Source organism: Aaosphaeria arxii, assembly GCF_010015735.1.
Source record: "Aaosphaeria arxii CBS 175.79 unplaced genomic scaffold BU24scaffold_5, whole genome shotgun sequence".
NCBI classification, from domain to species: domain Eukaryota; kingdom Fungi; phylum Ascomycota; class Dothideomycetes; order Pleosporales; genus Aaosphaeria; species Aaosphaeria arxii.
Window position 1 is genome coordinate 450,907 of NW_022983478.1, and position 17,586 is coordinate 468,492.

The 17,586-nt window shown below is 46.9% G+C and overlaps 5 protein-coding genes across 5 annotated transcripts; 2 read left to right on the forward strand and 3 right to left on the reverse strand.

Annotated features, from left to right (window-relative positions):
- Positions 1–480: 480 nt before the first annotated feature.
- BU24DRAFT_463065 (NAD binding Rossmann fold oxidoreductase) lies at positions 481–1,786 on the forward strand (the record flags this gene model as incomplete). Its single annotated transcript, XM_033532078.1, has 5 exons — positions 481–765; positions 818–929; positions 980–1,081; positions 1,137–1,198; positions 1,247–1,786. The coding sequence occupies 5 exons, from the start codon at positions 481–483 to the stop codon at positions 1,784–1,786; spliced, it is 1,101 nt and encodes a 366-aa protein (XP_033382600.1).
- On the reverse strand, positions 1,696–5,385 carry BU24DRAFT_423267 (uncharacterized protein). The gene is made up of 17 exons (XM_033528202.1): positions 5,181–5,385; positions 5,094–5,129; positions 4,969–5,044; positions 4,467–4,920; positions 4,195–4,418; positions 3,886–4,144; positions 3,815–3,837; positions 3,695–3,767; positions 3,524–3,645; positions 3,363–3,476; positions 3,245–3,313; positions 3,051–3,192; positions 2,857–3,000; positions 2,736–2,807; positions 2,167–2,685; positions 2,051–2,116; positions 1,696–1,998 (listed from the first exon to the last, which is right to left on the reverse strand). The coding sequence occupies exons 1-17, from the start codon at positions 5,281–5,283 to the stop codon at positions 1,903–1,905; spliced, it is 2,592 nt and encodes an 863-aa protein (XP_033382601.1). The 5' UTR covers positions 5,284–5,385; the 3' UTR covers positions 1,696–1,902.
- A 924-nt stretch (positions 5,386–6,309) lies between these two features.
- Positions 6,310–8,248, reverse strand: BU24DRAFT_410018 (cytochrome P450; the record flags this gene model as incomplete). Its single annotated transcript, XM_033525959.1, has 9 exons — positions 6,310–6,484; positions 6,541–6,784; positions 6,843–7,017; positions 7,063–7,179; positions 7,233–7,347; positions 7,409–7,505; positions 7,560–7,643; positions 7,695–7,992; positions 8,051–8,248. The coding sequence occupies 9 exons, from the start codon at positions 8,246–8,248 to the stop codon at positions 6,310–6,312; spliced, it is 1,503 nt and encodes a 500-aa protein (XP_033382602.1).
- A 983-nt stretch (positions 8,249–9,231) lies between these two features.
- BU24DRAFT_492937 (cytochrome P450) lies at positions 9,232–10,982 on the forward strand (the record flags this gene model as incomplete). The annotated part of the gene is made up of 4 exons (XM_033533926.1): positions 9,232–9,415; positions 9,466–9,523; positions 9,573–10,322; positions 10,376–10,982. 4 exons carry the CDS (start codon positions 9,232–9,234, stop codon positions 10,980–10,982), a joined length of 1,599 nt encoding a protein of 532 aa, XP_033382603.1.
- Positions 10,983–11,059: 77 nt separating this feature from the next.
- BU24DRAFT_423268 (RdRP-domain-containing protein) lies at positions 11,060–15,243 on the reverse strand. Its single transcript, XM_033528203.1, has 6 exons — positions 14,848–15,243; positions 13,122–14,784; positions 12,261–13,062; positions 12,095–12,209; positions 11,725–12,045; positions 11,060–11,677 (listed from the first exon to the last, which is right to left on the reverse strand). Exons 1-6 carry the CDS (start codon positions 15,156–15,158, stop codon positions 11,269–11,271), a joined length of 3,621 nt encoding a protein of 1,206 aa, XP_033382604.1. The 5' UTR covers positions 15,159–15,243; the 3' UTR covers positions 11,060–11,268.
- Between the last annotated feature and the right edge of the window lie 2,343 nt (positions 15,244–17,586).

Genomic DNA, 17,586 nt, shown 5'->3' on the forward strand with positions numbered 1-17,586 from the left:
GATTGCCACCTCCAGATACATCCGACACATAGTCCTGCTGACTATCGTTCGACATCGATAATGCCTTCACATGGTGTTTCGTTGGCGACAATTTGTCCGCCGACTTCATCGGTAGTTGTCTTGTCGATCTCAGGGTTTCTCCGTTCTGGATTCCTTACGGGTGAAAGGGGTCGGGGATAGCCATGTCAACAAAACCAAGATCGGACTTATTTTCATTTCGGCCGACCACAACGGCCCGGCACATTCTGGGTAAGAAATAAGTCCGGTGCCACACAACCATTATTTCGAACCGAACTCACGATCTGTTTCCTATCTCTGAAACCCACCAAGGATTTTGAGTGGAGGGTCGGGCATATGGCTGATCCCATGGAGCCTTGTATACAGAATGGACTTACGAACAACTATCTCCTCATTAGAAAGAATGCATCTATATAACTAGAATGTCTAAGCACGTACAGTGATCTTGTAATGGAAAGCAAAATGGCAACGCAACCTCGTCTCAAGCTCGCCCTCATCGGCCTTGGTCGTCTAGGCGCCATTCGAGCGCGCATACTTGCACATCAACAGCCACGAATCGAGCTGGTAGCTGTTTGCGACACGAAGCCTGGCGCTGGAGAGTGGGCAGTATCCAATCTTCCATCCACTGTCAAGTTCTACGATGATCCTGAGGAATGCATGAAGAGTAGTGGTGCAGAGGCTGTTTTAATCTCAACTGCAACTGCCACCCATGCGCCGTTGATATGCAAGGGTCTCGATCTAGATCTTGTAGGTATCTCGAATTCTGAAAAGGAAAAGATAGAGAGCTGATTCTTGACAGCATGTGATGTGCGAGAAGCCCATCTCGGTGGATGTCATAACTACCGAAGAAGTCCTAGCGAAAGCTGCGGCTAAACCTCATCTGAAATTTCTTGTGCCCTTTTGCCGGCGATGTTAGTAAACTCATTCGTGAACAGTCCAATCTGGATCTAATCGACCATAGATGATGATTCCTACCGTTCTGCAAGGACCTTGGTTGAGAGCGGTTCACTCGGTGATATCCACGCTGTGGAAACAACCTGTCTTGACCAACAAGACCCAACTGGTGCAACAGCCCTTCCACAACATCCCTATCCCAAGGGTTTACTAACGCTTATTAGGTTTCTTCGTTTCATTCTCAGCACAGTCTGGAGGAATATTCGTCGATATGGGCGTTCATGATGTTAGTCCTATGATTCCCTTAAGAAGTCATCTTCTAACAGAAAACTAGATCGACATCGGACGCTACTTTTTAAACGTCAAATCCGGGCTCCAAAACCCTAAAAAGCAGGTCAACCGAGTGATAGCCATGGGCCAGCAAGCTGTCTACGGTGACCTGGCAAAATACGGCGATTGCGACAATGGATGGGGGCTTGTTGAATTTGCGAACGGCAAAATTCTCACAACCCATGTGGGTCGTACACTTAGAAATGGCTTTGAAGGAATGACACGCGTTTGTGGCACGAAAGGCCACTCAATAATCAACGGCAACTCGACGATGGACCGTGTGGAGATCCGTGACCAGCATGGTGTGCGCACAGCTACGACTCCGGATGCTTTCGTCCTCTATGATAGATCGTTCATCAACGATCTTTCTGAGTTTTCGGAGGCCATTCTTGACGGGAAAGCCCTTACGTGCACCCCAGAAGATGCTTACGAAGCAGCGAAGATTGCGACCGCATTACAATACTCCTTTCGAAACAATGTACCTGTTTACTTCGACGATAACGGTTCGCCTATCATGGAATCCACCAAAATCAGTGATCACTAAGTTTCCTGGCTTTGTGGAAACAATTCCAGAGGTCGTCATAGCAATAGAGAACGGCAGAGTTGCAGATCTACTTTTCCATGGCTAGGGATATTAGATACGACTAAATCTTCCCCAAATCAATGCTCGGCCTGGCGATCATCTTGTGGCCAAGAGGCAACATCCAAACCAGACGTATCACTCGCCCACCAGGCCGATCCGCTATTAATAGATAGCTGTTTCAGAAGAGTCAACGTTGTAATCAAAATGAACTTGGGAGATTCTTACATTTGGTTGATCCTGAAGATTACCAAAGATATCCTGTAAAAGCATAGGATCCCAGAATTCGTGCAACTGAACCCTGTTAGATCTGAATTTGAGAAGTGTTTCCCTGCCAATCTTACTAGATCGTCCGTCGAGTGGACAATTGCCGCAGGGTTTGCGGAACCAAGCAGTGTCTCCGTTGCTCTCATCTGACCTGGCGGGCCCCTTGGTTCGCTTTGATCTGATGTATGATGTCGGTTCAAGCTATTGACGGCGTTTGGTGTCGATGGGAGATGAATTGTTTTGACCGAGGGACTTTCCTGGCCCGCCCGCTCAATTAGCCTCGTCCGCCAACCAAGCAATTCCACATCCTCATTATCATCGACATCTCCATCACCTCTTCGCTGATTTTCGTCATGATTCGACTGGACTGCAGCTACCTGCGACGATGAAGCCATTTTCGACGATGCGCGGGCACGCAGTTTAGTAAGCCACTCAAGATTGCGGTTATAACGTGGCGAGCCAGCACCATGTTGGATGAGAGAAGTGAAAAGATCAACAGCTGCGTCGATCTGCGAAAGCACGAATGCCGACATGGCATTTGTCGGATCCCGTAGCAAAAGTGTTCCTAAGCATAAGGCGGAACCAAATACGTGATACTGGACCTCTGTGTCAGAACCAATGACTGCATGGAGCAGAATTCACCTACCCAAAGATTCCATTGTCTAAGACTAACAGCTGGAAACCTTTTGTGTATATCCATTACAAGTGATATGATCATCTATAAAAGTCAAGATGTGATTCGCGCGTTGAGAGACGATTATACTCACTGCACAACGTTCAATAACGGTAAGAAATGAAGGCGCATAAATGGATCTGGAGCCATCGCCTTCCTCGTCGTAAAGTGCTTTTGCGTAATAAGGGCGATGCAAGTTCATAAAAGTTTCGGAAATATTTATAGCAAGATTCATTTGCTAACCTAAGTTAGCTTGTTCGGTAGTTCACCTCATATCGATAGTCTCACCTGGAATGAGTGAGCCATTGACCTCAGTGAAGGTTCGGGAGACGCTTCGATGGCAGCTGCTAGTTGAGGATATCGAGAGGGCATAGCTAAATATGCTGCGCGACTACGCAGGGAGAAGGGGAGACTGCGCTCGAATTCGCAACTGGAACCAATCATCATAAGTGTGATCCAGCCTTAGTTGCTATAGTACTTACAGTCTTGAATCCAGGTCGAGCACGTCTGAATATGGCGGTTTGCGCACTTTCATTGCCATATTGAGGATTCTGATCAGGTGTAAGTGATGGAAGGCCCAAATTCTGAATCAAGACTTACTCAGCTGAATGTTGAGATAGCTCGAACCGATGAAGATAATAACTTTTCTCCCCACTCGAGTTAAGAGGTTCAGATGGAAATGCCGTATCGCAATGCTCGGGGTTGATGGCACATCTAATATATTTTAGTAACGTTGAAATCAGCAGAAAGAGCGGACGAACGGTCTTGAAAAACAATGCGCCTGGAAAGTATCAGCTGCATTACACTCCCAAAAAACCTTCCGCCGTTCTTCTACCACATCCTCTGGTAGATTCCAGCGCGCGCCGTCGCGGTGCATACCCATCTGAAGGAAACCTTTAGAAACCAATCCTAATTTCTTGGACGGTACTCACTGCCTGAATCAACCGCATAACGAGGCCCCAAAGTGGCCAGGCAATATCCCCACGCCTCCCTTTATCCAATTGCCTACCGACGAGTTAGAAGATGTCAAAAAAGTGGAGTATTGTGCCCACAGGTGCCAGTGAGCCATCAAATGCTGGAACATATTAGAGATAGTGTTAAATGTACGAAGCTGAGTACTCGCCAGCGTTTGAAGCCCAGCAACTGTGTTGTTGGACAAGAAGTTTCCCTTCACCAATGCCTGTTCCGAGAGATGCAACCATTCATCGGCTGACGGATCATTGATGGGCATTTCAATATTGAACCTAGTTCCCTGGGCCATGATTATGAACACAAGCGCAATTTCTTGAGGGTCAACCGGTGGAATTACGGCGCTTCCACTCGCAAGCGAATATACTCGCTCAAAGGTCTTTTCAAAACGATCTTTGGGTGCTACGTCATGACTGAAATGGTCAGTAAGTTGAGACCAATATCATTTTCGCATGAAACTTACTGCCAGGCACAGTAACGATAGTATGCTTCGGCCAAGGTCCAGGCTTCATCCTTTGGAGGCAAGCGTGAGAGCACATCATGAGTGCTGATATACGCAGTCGAGGCATGAAATGGAAAGGCCGATAGCCCTATCCCACCGGGCTGCGGATGGACTGAAACTTCAGGGATGACTGGAGAAGGAGCTCGCGTGTTTAGTGGGCTATCATGAATATCTTGAGTCTCCGACTAGGTTACAATTAGAGGTTGCAGGGCAAGACAGATAATATAACGTACGTCTTTCAGCCATTCGCTACCAGCGGTAGGGCCAAGATACTTTGATCTCCCCCCTTTGCTCAGCATTAGGGTGCCATGAGAGCCGTCTTGCTCATCATCGACAGATTGCTGGCCAGGGTGACTGGATCCACTTGCTCCCGTCGGAATACTGTAGACGTAGGTATGCACCGGCGGTGATATCTGTGAAGGCTGTTCCTGTCCATTGTACGGTTCGATTGCACGGGACAGAAGGTTTGAAGAACCATGGTTGTCCCGGTCGTTGTGACAAAGTGGCACCGGTGTTAAAGATTGACCTCCTGATGATTCTGCGGGATGTAACAGCTGTTGCTGCGAGTCTTGGTTTGGATGTGATTCAGCTAGCATTTCAGTGTTACGGGAACGGTCCTCCAATGCTGTTGGTAATGAACTATCCCCTGTGCCATGCTGTCGTCTGGACTGTGGGTCTGAGCCTCGACTATACGCCCAATTAGCTCCGTCATACCTTCAATCGGGGAAAACAGACAAAGGTGCCCTCCGGTCAGTCGCAACCCTATTGCACATTTCCGATCGATTCCTGCGAACACAATTTGAACAGGGCACTGTCCAAGACAATCAGCTGATATGTGGTTACGCGGTGGGATCACAAACCCTGTCGATCGCATTTCATTTTTAGTCTGCGACATTCTGGATGATGTGAATAAACTTCTCTGAAGTTAATTACTATTGAAACCTCACCATCGCAGCTATAGCAAGGCCTTTGCTTCCTTTGCTTCTTGCGGGGTCTTGGGGATGGGTTCCTCGCGTCATCGTCGTTGCTGCGCTCATCCGGTGCGGCCATGTCCGGTGGATTCCTCTACTCGATATTGATCTTGCTTATGCGTTTCAGACGGGCCTGACGCGTACGCATGAGCGCAACAGTGGAGGTATGGCAGCTTGTAATGGTATACCCAAATGCACCTTTCACAAGAGAGGTTGCGTTCACCATCGGAGATAATTGATGTCCGATGGACGCTAGGCCAATTTAATCCGATCAGTAATCCTTGGATCAACTACTGGCCAGCCAACAAAGACCGGCATTCAGAGAAACTCGGCAAAATTCAGCGCCTGGTGGAGGAATCGTCTACTTAATTACTGAATACCTTCGATCGGTCCGACAGCGTGAGAGTGAATGGTGTTGATGGTGATGGACTTTTCTGTAACCTCCTCGCACTATATTACAGACTAAAATGAAATCCATTTTGTCTCGAACACCATATGCCTTGACATTGTAACGAGCAATGGGAAATACCAGCTAGGCGTTCCTTCCAACCCTTGATAGGAAGATCTCAACCAACATGTTTTCCTTTCCTTCCTAGGCCGAGGCTCGAACTGAAAGGGGCTTCGTATCACTCCATAGGTCACAATCTAAGAGGACGAGGGCTTCATCTGCGTGTGATTTTCCCTCTTCCCGGTTTAAATGGTTTCCATGATTCCCATGCTGAGTCAAATACTTTTTTTTCACTTGGTAGGTGAGCAAGAAGCATGTGAAAGAGTGGCATAGATAAACCCGACCTGGGATTGGACTATCGGTCCGATTACGGATAACCATGGAAATATGGTACATCAAAGCGGCCTAGGGCAACTTTGAATGCAGAAAAACATGTAGCAGATCACGAGGAATCACAGAACAATCGCTTTATCGACACGACCTTGCGCTGATAGTGACCATGGAGGTGACAATCAGCTAGCATCACCTTAAGGTCCAGACAGATGCGACAATAAAATCTCATAAAAAAGTAGAACATTTGAAATCGGCTTTCGTGGAGATCTAAGATACCAAATGCATGTTGGATTTGTTAACAAGTCCATCAAAGCTTGCAACTGATTAATTTGCCTCTTCCTTCATCCGCATCTCGATCCGCGAGGTAGGCCAGGGAAGCATACTTGACCGCCAACTGAACGTCCGGCGCTCATTGGGGTTTCGCAGCCTGACATCATAGTTCGTTATAATCTCTGTGAGTACAATCTTGAGGATGAACGCAGCGTAGAACCTCCCAGGGCTATATTATGTGAGTCGGCTAATCATATCTAACGTGTCGCGTAGAGGATGTCATACCAAGCTTGTTTCCCAAGTCCCCAAATGGGATATGCAGGATCGAGATCCGTGAATTTGGCTGCTCGCTTGGTAGATGATTCGAGCTGCTGCTCGAGAAAGCGGTATCCGTTGAATGATTCCGGATTGGGGTAGATCGTGGGATCTCGCATGAGCGCGCGTTGCGGAACACAGACCCAGTCGTCCTTGGCCACTTTCGTGCCATCTTGGAAGGCATAGTCGTTCATTGCTTTGCGTCGAAGGGAGACTGTGGCGCAGTGACGGTTAGTGATAGATAATATATGGTGGTATAGAGCGATGCTCACTTGTCTCTGAGGTGGTCAGTCGCGCGGACTCCTTCAGGAAACTGTCTAGGAGGGGGAGTTTGTTGATTTGTAGAGATCCGTAGTCATTTATGTTCGATTGGATTTCTTCGTATAATGCTTTTTGGTACTCCGGATATTTACATAGATCAACGAGGGCATGAAAAAGAGTCTGGCTCTGTGGTTAACAAGGTGAGGACAGAGAGAGTTGGCTCGATCTTACAATTGCAGGTTGGTGCACACCAGCAAACCAAAGTGCGAGAGTTTGTCGCACCATATTGGGTACACGATTGGCTATACCTTCTGGGTAGAGGTGGATTATGTGTTCAATGTAGTCGCGCTGAAAGGACACAAGTTAGCATGGCTATGGAAAAATGGGCAACATCGACCTACCGGGCGTTGAGAAGTCTTGGAGAAGGTCTCGATTCGCTCCTTGACCATGGGAATCAAACCGTCGATCAGGTGCTTGGAAGCCTTATGGCCGCCAGTAACAATCCAGGCTACTAGCCTGGATGCGTAAGGCAATCAGTCGTCATCAAATTGTTGTCAAGTTGTGAAGGTAAACTTACGGCGCCAAAAACGAGGGGGTACAACGCAGGACTTCAGAAGCAATAAAGACGTCCTGGGGATACTGAACAGCAGCTTTGATAAATTCAGAATCTCTGCCTATTTTCTTGCTCAGCAATGATAAAATAAAGTGGAACGAGTAATTGAACTCACTAAGATCTTCACTGTAAAAAGTATATGTGTTCGTGGTTGCGATTACGTTTTGGGCAAGATCCCATATACTCACACTTTTCCAACCTAATGTATAGTAAACAAACTGAATTGATTATTCACTCATCTAGTGCTTACAAGAATTTGATGGAAATTTATTCAACTCATTCGTAAGGGATTCTCGTGCCAGAGACCCCAACGTATCCTGCATTCGGGGAAAATTAGAGGTCAGAGATCGCAGAATGCGATGCTGAAGACCCAGTCGATTCAGTTCAACACCGTTCATTGTGTGGTGAGGTTGAAAGACCTCTTCTGCGGTTGCCAGTAAAGAGAGTTTTGATTCGCTCGCGATACCCAACTCTTTGATATGTTCCGGAGATGAGACCAGTGTGTACATCCTCTCCGGCGTCTTGATCGTGAAGGGGATGCCATTTTTCTAATCGTCATGTCAGGGCCTTGGGCCAAACAATTACTCTGGAAGAGATGAATCTCACGTATTTTTCCGCCAGTAATTGAGGGCCATTGAAGAGCCATCGTCCCCTTTCTAGCCATTGCGATACCCAGTTGAATGTGATTGAGGTGAATAGTGTCCCAAGTAAGGTAAAAAGAATAGTGCGAGAAACAGTCGGATTCCCACTGTCACTTGATATCGTTTGTTCAGAGAAACGCGCAATCAAAGTCGCATTCGACATTTCACAACCTGGTGATATGAATGAATCTTGACATGAATAAAATTTGGATGTTCCTTCTGCATATTTGACTTGTCTTCAAGTACCTTGATGTGACCGGACATCTCCAAACGCGCAATGACACCGAGGCCCGGGAATCTATGTGTTCATGGAAGCTTTTCGACGCATAGATTTGATTGCGTAGACTTGCTTGCGTACTCAATGCCTGGCCCTTGATCCATCCTCGCTCTCTCGATGCATAGTCTGTTTGAACATAGCCCGAAACTTTCGTCACAGCATACAGTTAACCAAATGCATTCGACAATAGAATCCACGCCTAATTGCGCCTAATGCTCACTAAACTAGTTGAGGAGCCGCGTGTTTCGTCGCCAACAAGATAAGAGCGCAAATCGTCCCTGATAGTAGATTAGATCCGCCCGTTTAGTACCCAAACGTGAACTAAATCGATTGCACAGTGACCATTTGGGTTGTGCAGCGTTCGAACGCTCGACTTTTGAGTCCGAGCCAAGATATTGTACCCCGAAGTGCATCGAGCATCACACTTAGTGTTACTCGTATTCGGGATACGCCAAGCTCACTCGAGCAATGATTATCGCCACCCTCAACGATATATAGAAGTGGTAACCGAAATTGATCTGTGGTCAATCTTGCAAGAGATGCAGATCATGGATCATACCCCAGTTCACCCACTCCCCACTCAGCGTCATCTCGACCAATTGGGGGAGTGATTATCAAATGGACTAGCAATAGACGTCGTAACCGCGTAAGTGCGTCAAGCGCAGCAGGCAGCAAGCTAGGATCGATATCGACGGAATCTGTAACTCCAAACATGTTCCATGTTTCAGCGTGATGCATTCCGGTCTCTTTGCTTTTGTTTGGATGTCACTGACCGACGTCATCAATCGTGATAATTGATAGATGATGCCACTGATATAAACCTCCTTCCGAGGAATGTGAAAGTTGTGAGCGTAGTAAGAACATCCGCAATGTTTTTCACCGTTATTAAAGATTCGAGTGGTTGGCTCGCTGGCGTCCATCCAGTAGTGTTGGTATTACTCTCTTCCATTATTGCTGTTGGGGTTCTCTGCTTGGGCTTTCGACTGTGGGCATTTACCATCAAGCCAGCATTCCGTCCATATGAACCGAGGGAGCTCCCCTATTGGATTCCAGGTAAAGCGGTTTCTCCTTTGGATTTTTCGAATACACTAATGTTTTCTTAGTATTAGGACACGCTGTTCAGTATGTCAAGAGTGGACAAGATGTTATTACCAGAGCAAGGTATACCAACTAAACATATTGGAACTTCCCACAATTAACAACATTGTAGGAAGTACTTCGGCGACACGCGCGCGCCCTTTGCGCTCACTCTTGGTGGCGAAAAGATGTTCTTCCTCACCGATCCAAAGCAAGTTGCCGACTTCCACAAGAACACAACATCCCTCGCTTTCGACAAGATCGCACAAGAACTCAGCACAACCTTTGGTGTATCCCAGAAGACTTTGCAGACCACGTATCGCCGACCTAATAGCGAAGAGGTTGATGTGCCGGCCAAGATCATGCAAATTCAGAACCCTCGTAACAAGAGCCTTGCGGAGCTGAACAACGACTTCTGGAAACAGCAATTGGTCCCTGGTCCGCTGTACTACAAGCTTCAAGATGAGTGCTTGCAGTATCTAGATAATTCATTGAAACCCGAGAGCATTGCACATAACTACAAGGGACCCACAGACGAGAAGGGAACTACTGTATCTTTGTTGCGACTCATGCAAGACGTTCTCATGGATGCTGCTCTACGCGCCTTCTTCGGCGACAAGATGATGGAACTTGAACCAAACCTGATTCGAGACTTCATTGACTTCGACGAAGACAACTGGAAGCTCTGGTACAAATGGCCCGATGCGAAAGAAATGTTTGCAGCCAAGTCGAAATTATCCAAATCTGTGCAGAGGTGGCTCAACACACCAGAGGAAGAACGACCCGGTGCAGCTTTCATCGTGGAGACGTTTGAGAAGACACAACGCGCGATGGGGACTCCGATCGAGGACCTCGCCAATATCCTGGTCCTGATTATTTTTGTGTGAGTATAGTGCGATCTAATTTTCGTACAAGCCATTGACTGATGCTGTACAGCGCAAATACAAACACATACAAAGTCTGCTTCTGGGCTCTAGCCTACATCCTCAACGACCCAGACCTCCTCCACAAAGTACAGCAAGAAAGCGCTGCAGCATTCCAAGCAGACGGCACACTGTCGACCAAGCAGCTCATGGATTCCTCTCCCTGGATCGCCGCCGTATTCCACGAGGCCCTCCGCTGGTGCAGCGCATCGACATCCCTCCGCCTGGTCACGGCGCCTACCATCATTGGCGGCAAGGAACTTCCAGTCGGCTCTCGCGTCGCTGTGCCAGCTCGCCAAACTCTCTTCATGCCAGAAGCCTTTGGCGACGATGCCGATGTCTTCAATCCAGAGCGATTCATCCGCGATGAGAAGCTTACGAAGAGCCCGAGCTACAAGCCTTTTGGTGGCGGGACCACCTATTGTCCTGGCAGATTTATTGCGAGACAAGAATGCTCTGTCGTCATTGCTATACTGTTGAAGAATTTCAACACCGATGTACTTGGAGAGGGCAAGGCTCCGGAGTTAGATCTCACGAAGCCGACGACCGGGTTGGTGACACCTAAAGATGGTCAGGACGTGATTGTTCGGCTCAGTCCAAAATCTGAAATATTACCATGATCTGAAAATATCGCATATACACATAGATAAGAAATCAATACTCTATGAGGGCTCATAGTAGAGTCAAAGATGTGTTTGTAGTGTACAAGTTTCATTTCATTCATGAGCAGCATGATACCCTATCTATGCTCAAGCGACATTGCCGGTTCCAAATAATGGCAAAAATGTCTGGATGATGACTAGCAGTCCATAATCAACGAAGATGCAAACGCGCAGGTGATGGAAGTCGCTACTTGCGCGTTGTGCACCACAAAGATCCTCAATCCGTTATCCTTCGTTCACTTCGTCAAAATACGTAGTCCTCCTCTGTCCCCGGCCGCATGCTTGTTACTATATCCAACTCTCGGAAGGCGCAACAAGCCGCTATAACCTTGAAACTCTGGAAATCACCTTCTTCACGCTCACGTCCGTAATTCCTCCGTGGCTTCTTGATCCCAACATCCAAACAGGCAATGCTGAGAGCTAGACCGTCGGTGGGTCCTGCTGATTCGTCGTCATGTTTCCGTATCATGGCTGAAGTTGACTGCGAAATGCGATCAAACTCATCCTTCAACAAGATAGACTTGTCGCGCTGACGTCGAGTTTGCACCCCAGTTTTGTTGAAGATCTCACCAGTGAAGACTTCTAGCTCCGTGATGCCCATCCTCGCATGATCGGAGTATTCCTGTGTTGCGCCCCAGATCGCATCCTCGTATCTGCAACAACGTCAGTGGGAATCAATCAAAAACGGTTAAGTACATACACGCCGCGAATAGTCCAGGCTTTCTGAACATATTGAGACCACGGTAAGTCACATGCTACGTCCATGCAACTTCTTTTCAGATAATTGAGCAAGCCAAACCAAATGTTGGTAAAATTTTGCGACGGTTGGTGGACATCCTGAAACCAAATCTTCTTCTCGTCGATACCTCGGTATAGTATTCCATTGATCTTCTCGGAATAGTAGTACTCATAGACTGGACCAGATCCTTCTTCATCGTCATCGAGAGAGCCTGGACCTGATGGATCATCAAAGCTGATCTCGCTCCGGTGCCGAATGGTGGCCGCAGGTGCAGGCATCAGGCTTGACAGGAGTTAGAAATTATCTTGAAGGTACCAGATAGTTTACGCACAAATCCGGCCGGAGTTTATTCATTTTCATCTTCCGAAAATCGTCCATGTTAACGGGCACTCCGGTTTTTGAGTAATCCACGCCAGTTGAGTGCATTTCCGCCAAAAGCTTGCAGTCTGAAAATCAAATGGTTAGCTCAGTGACATACAAACAAGTGAGTTTCTGACCTGGATCATCGGTTCCTGCTTCCCTTTGATCAGCTAGGATCATATGGCGGACCGCGATACGTCCTAGCTGGTCTGTTGACATGAACTGAATAAAGAAATCCGTCATGTCACTCTGTTCCACTGGTCGTCCAATGTTCAGTGGTTCTGTCCTTGGATAGTCTGCGGGTGGAAACACTCTTATGCATTGTTGGACGGCGTCACGATCCCAAATGACCCCATAAATGTCACCATCCAAATCTCCTCCACTCAGGCAACTTGGAAGATCCCGATGGCCTTTCTGTGAGAAAATGATACAATTCCGGAGGTCGTGTAGTGGCGAGTCATCTGGTGGAATTGTGTTGATCGCAAGCTGGATATCACCCGGGTGAAGAGCAGGCGACCTCGTGATGATCATTCGTCGTTCACCCAGGTTATAAGTCTCGCCATCTATATATTTGTTAGGGTCGAAAGTAATAAAGACTTCCCCTTCATTTAGAAAGCCGGTCTCATCCATGATACCGAACAGAGTTACACCCTGACAGATCGGAATCCTTGCTTTATGCTTGATAAGTCGAAGCTCTCGAAGAACGGCTGCCTCGACCACTGCAGCAAGAAAATGATCTTTCCGGTAATCTATCTTGATGGAGTCTAGACGCCGGAGGAATTGAGGAAATCCCACCCTATCCGCAATCTTCAATCGCTTGAGAAAGCCAACTGTGTTGGCAATGTGAGCAGTTATAAGTTGAAGTTTTCGGACAGCGATTGATTGTTCGCGTAGAAACCACTCGTTCGATACGCCCATGTCTTCAAGGATCTTGATCATCTAAACTTCAGGTAAGCTTTTGGTTTCGCTAATCTCTAAGAATTGCCGGAAACACCTACCTGACGATTGAGAACCATTGGAATTGGCCTTTTGGCCGTATCGCAAATCTCCAAATTTGCAGTGTCCTTGCTGTCAAACTTGATCATAGAAGGGCGTAGGTACATGCAGGCTCCCTCTAAGCGAGAGTCAAGAGCAAGCATTCCTTTCGCTCCCCCCCAACGTATCTGGAAGCAAGTTGGTCCATGTCGGAGATTTGGTAAAGCAGCTTGAATAGCTTCCATAACTTCCCAGGAAATCGTTCCAACCCCATCACTGAAAACGCGATTGCCATCCTTCGACCGGACATCGTTCATCTCAAAGCTTGCGATGCCATTGTCGGACAAAGATATTGCCATGGGAGTCTCCGAGAAGGCTTGTCCGATCCTCGCGGCACACCGCGCTGGTGAATAGATGTTGTCGAATTTCCCCAAATGCGCAATCACGGAGAAATAACCCTGAAGCTGCCCTTGGTGAAAAAATGTAGACATAAACCACGCTGAATGACTGCGCAGTGAAGAATGTGAGAATCCAAGGAATCCGAATACTTTACCACCAACCTGAATCCCCTTGTTGAAAACCTGCCTGAACCGATTGTAGATATTCTCGTTCGAGACTTTCTGATTGAATTGTAAATCTGTACCATCCTCATCGCAGAACTGAGCTCTTATGAAGTATTCGGTGTAATCCGAAAAGCGTCGAAGTATGCGGTTTTTAGATTCGGGATCCGGTCCGTACAAAGTGATGCCACTAGGTGTGACATTCACCTTGTGAATCATAGTCAGGTTTTGACGTCCCTTTTCGGAAATCAGCACGGCCCCACCTCCTCCTTGGATTTCCTTCTCATTTGCCAATATGGTTTCATAAAGCCAGTCAACCTCAAATTCCGAAGCATCAACGTAGACACTTGGGAATTGTATCTGGGAGAAAAGTTTCTTGATCGCTGCCGACGAAACGACGAAGCCATGTTTCATGGCCATGGTGTTGTACTCCTTCGCTAACCTTTCAAGAAGGGCTTGGACAATCCACGGTAATAGATAACCATTCTTTACCAATGCTTCTAATTGAAACAGCAATCCAAACGGCACTGAAGTGCTGTGCTTGGCCATTGCATTTCTCAATGTTTGCAAACCCTCTGCAAGACTTCTCTGCCTATGTTGCTCACAGATTGGGAGGTTATGGTGATAGATAGGTATGGCACCTCGAGCCTTTAGTCGGCCTACCATGAGACTGAAGTCGTAGGGCGAAAGCTCAAATTGATACACGAGTGCCTGTCCGACAATTTCTTTGTGAGATTTGTCGCCGCCCGGTATTTCAGTTAAGCGATGACGGGAGGGCCCCATCTTGGCCCGGTTCACATTCAGGGCAGCCAACAAGGCTTCAAGTTCGTCGTCCATATTCTTATAGAAGCTTGGCACTTCCCACAAGGTGAGTGTCAACGACGACTTGACAGACGATACAACAAGAGCTTCGACGATTCGATATGGAATCTGGATCTGTATCTTGCCACCTTGTCCGGAAAATTCAACAACAATGGCACGCTTTTGAAATTTCGCGAAACCAGTGCTGGCTTCCCACTGAACCTCCGGACAGTAGGTGAGTTGCCCACTCTTGTAATCGTAATATCCACAGGTCACGCGTCTCGTCGCAAAGATTACCTTTGCCTGGGGAGCAACAGGTGGGACTCTGAGAATGGTTAGATATGAAAGAATAAAGGCAGAACCACGACAGGGCACTGGGTTTACTCACTTTTGAGCTTCGCGTTCGTCTTCCACTGCCTTCTCTAAGCTCTTGAGGCGGAATGGGTCCGGCGCCTTGTCGCTTGCCTTGCAGAGGATTCGTCCTCCAAGAAGAGTCAAGGATGAGTTCCTCGTCCCATGAACAGAGAGAAATTTCTGTCCATCATGTTTATGCAAGAAGGTGATAAATCCGAAAGGTCTCTTATGCGGCTTCTCGCACGCCCAGGTGTTGATGCCGAGGGTTCGAATAAACGGCGCCAACTGCTCTTTCAAGCTTTTATCGGTGAGATCCGGTGGAAGTTTATTGAGATAAACCTCCATCTCCGATGTATCCCAACGGAACAAACGAGCTGGATCTGTTCTTGAGGTTTGGTTGAAGGTACGAGAGTGAAGGTGGAGGGTGGGGTGGTAAGGCTGAAGATGGTGAGGGCGCGACCATTCTGGGCAGTAACGAGCGGCACCATTGTTTGCTTACTAAAACTCTGTACTCACTTTTGCAGGCTCCTGCTCACCTCCGCAACAACAAAGAACGCTGCAGATGAATAAAAGTGACGTGGAAACTCTCTTTCATCGTAATATGAGGTAGTGGTAGAACGCATTAGAAGAACTGTTCTATCAGTTGCACAATTTCTCTATACCAAATACGCGACGCCAGGCTGATTGTCGTCGTGGTTGGCCTCGCTTTATAGATTGATGTCAAACCCAACGAATTTTGATAGATTTCGAATCAAAAGACAAGTATCTAGAGATATGATGCTTTGGATTGTTAGCCATCTCAAAAATACAACCGTGGACCTTCAGCCTCACTACATGTTGCGCGAACTGTGTATACAACATTAGATGCAAGCAAGTAGGTACTCATCCAGACGAATCACTACCTACCTCTCACATGGCATAAAGGAATAACATGACACTGGAAATGGATGACTTATTTGTTAAACTGGAAGTGATTATCTTTTTGTGGATCGATCGGTAGATAATTCAGCATTACCAAGTCAGTCATACATGTTTTAACGCACTCAAAGGAACCCGAAATTTTAAATAGGATGATGCATACGATTCAAAATCTTTTGGGAAATTCAAATCGTCTACGTATAAAATCTTTATTTCGTTTACCTTACTAAAGATACCAACACGCGAACTGAAGAAAAGCTAGCCTAGGCACAAGAGCTCCCCTACCCTAGATACATCAAGTGCTTGCCGATACAAAGCATCCTTTGTAATGTCGGAAATGACGGCGATTATGGTACTCTACTCGAGGATGATTGCATTCTTATAGTCTGCGTTACATTTCCTGGTGACAGTAGCTACCTAGGTACTTATATTCGACAATGTTGTTGTCATGTGTACGATAAAGCGTCCACGAATTTCTATTCTCACTTCTTGCTAGATAAAACTAAAATTCATAGAGTCATTGGCATCTTCTATATAGGTTTCCCGGTGGATCATCTTCCTCTTGGTACGGATCGCCCCATCTAATGTCCGTCGGGCGATCCTTGCGTAGGCGTCCGGTTGATCACGATAGAACCCGTTCCGATTTCCACGGGCGAATTCATTAGGAAACAGGGTATATTTGTGACGCAGCCTCATGTATGCAGATCTCCGGCTCATTGGCGACACCTTCTTACAGCTTCGTTCAGCTGCGCACTGGTCAAAGGAAATTCCAGGTTGTCGAGGGTGTCAATCATCGGTGTGTACTATGTGCGCACGTGCACATATCTAGATACTGATGGTCCGAGAGAATCTTGTTCTCTGGGTACATCAGCCTTGGACCACGCGCAATTCTAGCTGTCGTTCGGTATGCTTTGTTGTACCTCCTGCGTTCGCTTGAGATAGATTACTGCAGGCGTTTTGGAAAATGGGTATCAGAATCACCTATGAAAATTTCTAGGGGAAAGTGTATTTTCTTTGTCGGGAGTCCGTTCAGATAGCTTGATTTATTATGTACATGTTATCAAAGAAGTTATGGCATTGGGAATAAGAAATCCTGTATCAACATTAAATGAGAAACGTATCTCCTTCCGAGTTCCGAACGAATTCAGAGAGTTGACATGTGGCAGTATTAGCTGCTGATCACAACGGATTGATCAGCGTGGGTGCGATAGAATACGTCTTCTGGAGGTTACACTATGGGTGTAGTTGCCGGGTCTTTGTCGCGAATGCTCACTTAGTATCACGTGATTAACCATCAACTCATTGATCCATCATCCCATACTATGTATGCCCAGGTTTGTAAATAGGAAAAGTCTTTCAGTTACAGTTTACAGATAATAGCATATCATTATCTACCTACGATTTTCGAATGCGTTGGCTTGCTCATGCTAAGGGCCTTTGAAGATCCTTACCAGTCCAGTGTAGTGTCGCCCCACTCTACACTGCTCACCCATGTACTCCTCCTCACATGTCCGGAGCAATGTACATCTCCGCAGCCTGACTAGCAGCCAAAGGAGAAATGAACAACTGATTAGCTTCTTTAATCCTACATTGATAGAAACGATGGTGCAGGACATCTGATTTCCAACGTGCCACGGGGTTTATGTTTCGAACCTTTCGCTTTCCTCCTGTCCATCACTTCGCAACACTACCTCACAGATCATTGATCAGCCAACAAATTTAGTGAATTTATTCGAGATCAATCGGAGTTATAAGCAACTCTCTGGTTTATAATATCCTCTGCAGTCTCTCTAAGCCCAACGCCTCTGTCGTTCGATCCCCATAGTTACTGGTTTGCTTGCTGATCGATGGTCTG